Raw genomic sequence first — 9,042 nt, forward strand, 5'->3', positions numbered from 1 at the left:
TGATTGCTGTGGGTAATTAATGATAATAGGATTTGACTTACTCTGTCAATCTTTGGAGTTTCTTCATTTATTTAATATAAAGTTATGTTATGTAAGGGACTTACACTGAAATAAATCCCACCAACAAGTAGATCTAGTTATAGCCAAATGGAATCTCGGATGGATCGAACATGAACCATAGATTTTAGTCTGATCACACTAGACTATCCTCTACTATCCATGCTGGAACCTACAGGTAGTTTTGCACAGTATTAGACTATCTATGACTGGAAGTAACCATAGGAACATTCCTTTGACCTCATTGCTCGAATGTTTTTCTCTTAGCATCTCTGCAACATAGAATCTAAAAGTTCTGGCCTGTCAGGGATGGATGCTAACTGTGAAGGTGCTTGGATGACCAGAAACTTTCCGTCATACTCAAGCAGAGGGGTCATTGTGTGTAGTGTCTAATGCTTTATGATAAGATATTTGAAATGTCCTTATACTTAAGGCTTTTACCAATTGGGAGCTCACATGCCTTTGCCTTGGTTATTCTAATGGGAAAGTATGGCAATATAAATTACAATAGACTATTAAGAACTATACCTTGAGACTTGTTTTAACCACGGAATGACCATGACCTGAATCCGTAGTCCCATGTCAGCTGATCTCCTTGTTTCATTATCTTTCTGAGAGAATGACGACTCAATCATTCACTAGCCACCCCACATAGTTGTTGTGGGGTTTTGGTGTGTGGTTAATCTCTCTTTCTATTGTCCTGATGGCATTAGTGCCATCAATGACTTTATTTGGTGTGATCTACATTTAATCCAAATGACGATAATAAATAAATGAACGAAAGCCCACTACTGAGAGGGAGGCTGGAATTACATCAGAGTAGTTGATGATAATCTCTGATTTCTGGAGATTAAGAAAGAGCCTGCACTCTGTCAACTGGAGGTATCATTGCATAGGGAGGGATGGTACAAGACCTTCCAAAATTACACAATGCAGAGAGAAGCCATGCTTATAAATGCAAGTATTGCAACACAAAACTGAAGAAGTGTTGTATTAAAATGATTTGTTCTAAGATTCATTGATTAACTGTGGAGTCTTCTTATTGGCAGAGAGAGCTGGCCACACATTTGTTTACTTGTTTACTTTACTTCATTTACTGGGCCTAACAGAGGGACAGCTAGTGAATTGTTTTAAGTATTGATGCTTCAGGGAGACCCCATTTGCTATACCATATGGATACAAATCATTGAGTGATACACCATTTGTAGTATGTACACTCTATACAAAATATAGTAACGAGATTGCTTACAATTAATCAGTCAAAGTTAAAGTATCAGAAAAACTTTCAGTTTCATATTTTTGGGCTGTACCATGACACGATTTTGAAGTCATCACAAGTATTTTATGTAGAAAAGACGTGAAGTTTGGCAAATTTATTAGTTCATAATGTAGAGGGACAGCCAGTGAATTGCTTTAGGTAATGATATGCTTCAGGGAGACTGGATTGTGCCCTCATTTGCTGTACCATATGGATACAAGTCAGTGAGCTGTAGTCCATTAGTAGAATGTACACTCAATATAACTGAAAATGTGAGTACCATACAATTAGTACATCATTTAAAATTAAAATATCATAAATACAAAAAGAGTTGTGTTCTCTTTCATCTAAAGAACTAACTTTAATAAATTTTTTAACAAAAAGCTTGTCACCAATGGTTGTACACATCTTTGCTAGATCATCATCACATAGTAGCAGTACTGTTCCCCAATCAATTGACTCTTGTTTCATGACATTTCCGTATTCCAAAGGAGTTATAAAGGCACCAAAGTAATCTCATTGTAAGGAAGTCACCATTTCTGCCAATTAAAAGACAACTTCCACATCCTTCTTTTCTATTGTCTTTTTTATGAATGATTGGCCTTTGGGGACATCCCTCTTTAATGGAGAAACAGCCAGTCTTCCTGGCCTGTTGGACCTGTGGGCTGTGGCATATCTCCTCATTCATTTTGTAGGAGCGAGGGCGTTGCTCATTCAACATGGCTGGAGGAGCCAAATCACAGTCTTCCTGTCATGGAATTGACATAGAGAGCAGAGCCTAAAAGATGTTGGTTGTTAACATAAAGAATGTTCCACTCCATCTATGAGAGGTTATGGCCTACCCCACCAGTCGGCTGAAGAGTGTGTCATAAGCTGTCCAACCCATTCCACCATGTTTCCTGGCCAGCATTAGGATTATTTGCCCATAGGCTTTGAGGTCCCTAGTCTCTCTGGAGTTCACTTTAGCTGCCACGAATGCCAGAAAGCAATGCAGCCATGTTTTAATGTTATCTTCAGTTTTTGAGAGTTTATGATTGAGCATTGTTTAAAAGTCTGTATCTTATTGTACCTGATTCTGATGAAATTTAATACTTCTCACTTGGCAAAATCAGCTAAAGGAGGCTTCATTTTAAATGCCTACATATATTGTGATTACTGCTGGGTATCATTTCACAACATGCTGCTGCAACTGATACTGTCATTTGTATGTTTGTGCACATTTTGTAGGTTACGGGAATGCTATATGTTCTTGATGTCCTGAATGCGTGTTACACTTTTTCCATAGACTAACGAGGCCATAATAATGATAATGGGTATTGTTACGATGCATAGGGAATGTATGCACATGCATTGTCCCAAAATTGCCTGCAGGGAGTCAGAGGCTACAGAGTGGTTGATTGGATGCCATTGATAACATTATAACCCTGTTCACATAATAAATCATGTTAGCCAAAATTTTTTAAGACTTTTATTAATAAGATAAAGGAGCACTTCACCATTAATGCGCATTACATGACACATAGAAGTGTGGCAGAGTAACTGTCAGCTGTGTCATGTTCCCACACAGTAAAGGAGCTAAAAGCTATCTCCTGAACCTAGCCTGGCTCTTTCTGGCTCCTTTGAGGATGTTAGGCTAAACTGGGGCACTGAGAGACTTGTGCAGAACTGCAGAACCAGACAAGATACTAATACTGAGGAACCCGTGTGAGAGCTTAAATAGCTCACTCCTCTTTGGCCAGTGGGAGAATGCTGCCAAACCACTGAGAGGTCACTGATCTATGTAGTGATGAATGGAGAAATGGGCCGTGAATTGAGAGAGGTTGCCTTAGTACAGTCGCTGATATTTTGTTGAGAAAACTAACTCAAGGCACAATCTGCTTTGAGCTTTTACAATAATTTCAGCTGCATCTCTGCAGGATCCAATGGATACAATCTCCACACAAAATTATGGCTTTGCCAACAGTAAACTATATAGACAATTTTCACGTATTCATTTCTAGTTCACTGCAAAAGCCTTGTTTTTTCTGTGAATTGTCTCATTCACTGGTTCAAGTCTCAACTTAGGTGTTCCAAGCCACATGTCTCAGTTAATTTAACTTCAGGTCAGGCACTGTGTGATTTCTATTTCAGTGTATGATTCCAAGCAATTGCACAAATACATGTAGGTTTGAAGTTGGTTCTCTAGTACTGCAGATTCCTTATTAAATGTTTAAGGTTTTTGCCTTTCCTGAGTATTTTATCAAAAATGATGCACTGTTGGCCAATTAGACACTTAATGCAGAGGAGCAGGTAGCCATTTAATGAAAAGTCAGCATAACTAGTGAGAAAGCTCGTGATAACACATTTTGTGCGCTGCAAAACTAATAAATTGGTAGCCCTTTTGCCCATTATAGTAAATTCTCTATTCATATTTTCAGAAACAAATTTTATATTGTACCATTTGCTTTTTTAATGGAAATACCAAGCCATATGCATCTTCATTTAAGGCCCTAACGGAGGGACAGCTAGTGAATTGCTTTAGGTATTGATGCTTCGGGAAACCCCATTTGCTATACCATATGGATACAAGTCAGTGAGCTATAGTCCATTAGTAGAATGTACACTCAATATAACCGGTAATGAGAGTACCATATAATTAATGATTTATTGGCCAAAGTTAAAGAATCAAGAAATTTTATTTTTATATTTCCTGGGCTGTACTGATGACAATTTTGAAGTCATCATCAATATTTTATGTTGAAAAGATGTGAAGTTTGGCAAATTTTTAAGTTCATAAAGCAGAGGGGCAGCCAGTAAATTGCTTTAGGTAATGATATGCTTCAGGGAGACTGCATTGTGTCCTCATTTTCTGTACCACATGGATACAGGTCATTTAGTGATAGACCATTAGTAGAATGTACACTCAATGTAACTAATAATGTGAGTAAAATATTGGACACGAAGAGTCATGTTCTCTTTCATCTAAAGAACCAACTTTAATAAATTTCTTTGCTAGATCATTATCACATAGTAGCAGTACTGTTCCCCCATCAATAGCCTCTTACTTCATGGCATTTGCTATATTTGCTCTTCCAGTAGAAAGAAAGTGAGCTTTGCTCACTAATGTACCTTAAACAAAGATGTGCAGCGATTTTTTCTAAACTAAATGTCGTTGGCTAGAGGTCGCAATCAATTTTCAACTCGTGGTTATTCATTTCAACTAACATTTGCAGGTTTGTTCATAATTTTATCGAAACCTAGTGTCTTTAAAACCAGAAGTGGGTCCAATCAGGATTCCTTGTAGTTGACATTTTGACAAGAATGTTAACATCACTATGAATATGATTACAAATCTGTATGAGGTGATAAAGTAAGACTTTCCCTGGCCCATTTTTATCAGCATCCAATCTGTCCAACCATAGAACTTAGAACGATTTTCGGTAACATTTATGAATCTTCACAAGTTGATGATAAGACAACTATATAGTGCAGGATACAAAGAAGTTTAATTTGAAGAATTAATTAAGGCAACATACTGGTTCTATAACCCATTTTCCAAAGAAACATCCCTTGCCGGTTGGGAGGATGTGCCCTACAGTGTCAACTCCAAAGTAGCCAAAGAAGGTTGTCAGGGACATGGCCCATAGGAGTCTGGCAGAGTATTTTATCAGCCGTTCCGTGTTCCCACACACCTTTTTGGAGTAAAGGAGCTGAAGACTGTCTCCTGGGCCTAGCCTGGCTCTTTCTGTCTCCTTTGAGGATGTTAGGCTAAACTGGGACACTCCTCTTTGGCCAGTGGGAGGATGCTGCCAACACTGATGCTGCCACTGAGCCATTTGGTAGTAACTGGCAAAATGAACTATGAATTGGGAGGGCTGCCTTGGCACAGGCGCTCATTGGGACGTGTTAAGAGGACGCGTTTGCATTATTATGGGCAATAGCTAAAAGTTCTGAATATGGGCTCAAGCTCAAAAGGAGAGAAAGAGAGATTTGCTATGAACTATTATTCTTGATGGATTGATAAGTGTTTGTATACATACATAATGAATAATTTGTATGGGTGTCTGAGGTGTTAACTAATGTTGATGTCGCACTGCATAACAGTCAGGACTAGTAGTAGGATGATAGCTGCTGGTGCAATGATTCTCCCCCACTGCATTGGGCTTATGAGAAACTGGTAGGCAATAATAGTTTTTGATTCTCTAAAATATCTCTCTCTAGCTTGAAGCTTAGTCTGACTGTAGATGAACGAACAAAGAAGTCAAAGAACGCTATCTTTCAGAGGCTCCTATGCTAGCTTTTAAGTTAAGATTGCTGCTTTCATTTTGCATGTTATCATGTGGTTGGTCATAGGAGATAGAATTAATAATAAATTATATACGTGAACTATCTTGGTGGCTGTGCTGGTTTGCCCATTACAAAATTGAATTTTCCTCTTGAAGTTTTCCACTGAGATGCTTGGTTCTTCGAAAGTTACAAAATCAGACTGCAAAACTTCATTTATATTAGTCAAAGTATCTCTTTCATGTCTTTCCTGAAATCTAATACAATACTTTTTTCTCAGAATGAAAGTACCAATTTTAACGATCTTAAGTCAATCACTGTCAAAAATAAGCATGCAAAAGCACACAAGTGGTAGTCATTTTTCTTTGTAGCGTCAGCATCAGTTGTATCGTAAGTATCTGATCCTGATCTTTGTGCCCTTTTAGGTTGAGAAGGCAAACCTGCCATCTAAAAAATGAAATTGTAAAGTTATTTGCCCAGTCTGTTCACACAAAATATGCAAATAATCACTAATAAAAAGATTATTATTATTATTACTATTAGATCATCAAATTGGCAGACATGTTGGACATCAACAGCAAATGCAGACAATGTTATGGGATATATTTGCTGCTGCAATTATTTGCAGTAATAAAAATGAAAAACCATGGAAACTGTTAGGGCATTGCCATGACAATAAGACCACGTGTTTAGTGTTTAGCTATTTATCTATTTTTAGTGGAGCCATTCACGAATAGCAACTCATTCTCTATCTGTTAGCTTCGAGCTCTTTGCTGCAAATTGTAGCTGCTCCACTTGCTGGTGAATTAAATCATATTCAAATCAATAAACACTAACTGGAATGGATGCAGTGTTCCAAGATGTGATGAGACAGTAGTTCTGGAAAGTACTGGTTAAAGCAGTTCTAAAGAAACCAAGAGTTAGTAACACAAGAAGAACAGCAGCTCAAAAACACTGCAGCAGGGTGCTTTGCTTCAATACTGCCCTGTTTTCAATTGTAATAGCATCTGGTTGCTATGGCAATTGCTACTCAAGAGAAATAATTATGAATAATTGCAGCCGCAAATATATCCTTGCCTACAGTTAACATATTTTTATTTTACTATGTACAACATCATCTATTGAAGGGTTACTTAGCTTCAACATAATACTGTATGGCTGAAAAATTTGGCTGTGTAAAACCGATCTTGCTATAAAGCATTTGGGTTCATCATTAAACTGTTACCCACAATGAATCCCTCTTTTTCCATCCCTGTCAAATTATGTATCCTACCAGACTCAGGCTGTCCTCTTCTATGTTTGCCTAATAAATAAAATAGGTAGCTAATGTTAATCTCATCACAGTGATATACTCTCACATAATAGGTTACATACCTTGAACGTAAGCCTATAATGACAATAATAAAATGGAAACATGATACAATAATAAAAAGCTCTTACTAAAATTCTTTTTCTAAAGCAGATAATTATTACAACACCCAATACAATAAAAGCTACAGCGATGGTTGAAATTAGAGATAAGGTAGTTATACCAATAATTTTATTGTCAGAGCTATCAGTGTCTAAAACTTCAGCAGATTTACATCAAAATTGCCTAAATATAATATTGGTGGTCTCTTAATTTGGCGATTTACTATATTATCTTTTTAAAGCATTCTCAGCTCTTATTGAAGCTGCTCCTTGCCCACAATCTTGACTAAAAACATTTTTTAAAGTAGGCCATTTTGGCATATTCTTTCAGTATCACAATAATAAAAAGCTCTTACTAAAATTCTTTTTCTGAAGCAGATAATTATTACAACACCCAATACGATAAAAGCTACAGCGATGGTTGAAATTAGAGATAATGTAGTTATACCAATAATTTTATTGTCAGAGCTATCAGTGTCTAAAACTTCAGCAGATTTACATCAAAATTGCCTAAATATAATATTGGTAGTCTCTTAATTTGGCGATTTACTATATTATCTTTTTAAAGCATTCTCAGCTCTTCTTGAAGCTGCTCCTTGCCCACAATCTTGACTAAAAACAATTTTTTAAGTAGGCCATTTTGGCATATTCTTTCAGTATCACAATAATAAAAAGCTCTTACTAAAATTCTTTTTCTAAAGCAGATAATTATTACAACACCCAATACGATAAAAGCTACAGCGATGGTTGAAATTAGAGATAATGTAGTTATACCAATAATTTTATTGTCAGAGCTATCAGTGTCTAAAACTTCAGCAGATTTACATCAAAATTGCCTAAATATAATATTGGTGGTCTCTTAATTTGGCGATTTACTATATTATCTTTTTAAAGCATTCTCAGCTCTTCTTGAAGCTGCTCCTTGCCCACAATCTTGACTAAAAACAATTTTTTAAGTAGGCCATTTTGGCATATTCTTTCAGTATCACAATAATAAAAAGCTCTTACTAAAATTCTTTTTCTGAAGCAGATAATTATTACAACACCCAATACGATAAAAGCTACAGCGATGGTTGAAATTAGAGATAAGGTAGTTATACCAATAATTTTATTGTCAGAGCTATCAGTGTCTAAAACTTCAGCAGATTTACATCAAAATTGCCTAAATATAATATTGGTAGTCTCTTAATTTGGCGATTTACTATATTGTCTTTTTAAAGCATTCTCAGCTCTTCTTGAAGCTGCTCCTTGCCCACAATCTTGACTAAAAAAATTTTTTTAAGTAGGCCATTTTGGCACATTCTTTCAGTATCACATGCTCATGATGGAAACCGTTCATTGCAATTATTATTGACAGTTATAATATTGGCAGTTTTATTTTGAATCACCAATCTGCCAATTTTAATTCTCCACAAGCACCAAATTTTGTGGCTATATCGTATAAGTCTAAGGCCTGGTTTGTCAATCTTCTCCCTACTTTAAAAGACAATTATATCCAAAAGCTGTCAATCTAGTTAAGATTCTTTTACACAAATGAGTTCATCAATCCCCTTACTAATAGACTGATATTCCAGACACTTTTGGCTTAGAGGCAGCTGCCTACTTCCAACCATCTGTGTTTTTATGGGTATATTCAAGTTTTTCCCTTCAAGCAAATGCTGCCTCCTTTACTTAAAATACTAGGATGACAGTAAAATTTATTACCTCCACGTCTTTATAAAAGAATTCTTTGAAACGCTATTTCTTAATTGCAGCCGCAAATCTTACGATTGTTTTAGAAAGTGTAACTAAAACTGGATTAACTGCTAATGCATAAGATTGTTTCTACAACTTTGCACACATAGCTGGCTTCTCAATATTAATTATAGAGGTTGTAATGCTTTTGAACACACCCTTCGACAGTATATTTGTGTTGCCTTGCTGCTGGAAAGCTGAAAACTTTGTTCTGTTTAATTGTGGCCATTTTGTTTTTGTGAGCACACACAATTTATGTAGGAGGCATGGGAAGGTTGATTGCTAAATCATCTTAATTGTTATTGTTTTGTGTATAATAG

The 9,042-nt window shown here is 36.3% G+C and overlaps 1 protein-coding gene across 1 annotated transcript in view; it reads left to right on the forward strand.

The window, feature by feature from the left end:
- Window positions 1–4,460: 4,460 nt before the first annotated feature.
- The window catches only part of LOC109580762 (leucine-rich repeat-containing protein 49-like), a 17,035-nt gene continuing 12,453 nt past the window's right edge, over window positions 4,461–9,042 (forward strand). The window contains exon 1 of the mRNA XM_019994479.1: window positions 4,461–4,527. Within this exon, the coding sequence (XP_019850038.1) occupies window positions 4,461–4,527 (67 nt within the window). The remainder of the gene's footprint in view (window positions 4,528–9,042) is intronic.

This window comes from Amphimedon queenslandica, unplaced genomic scaffold, assembly GCF_000090795.2.
Source record: "Amphimedon queenslandica unplaced genomic scaffold, v1.1 AMPQUscaffold_13522, whole genome shotgun sequence".
NCBI classification, from domain to species: Eukaryota; Metazoa; Porifera; class Demospongiae; order Haplosclerida; family Niphatidae; genus Amphimedon; species Amphimedon queenslandica.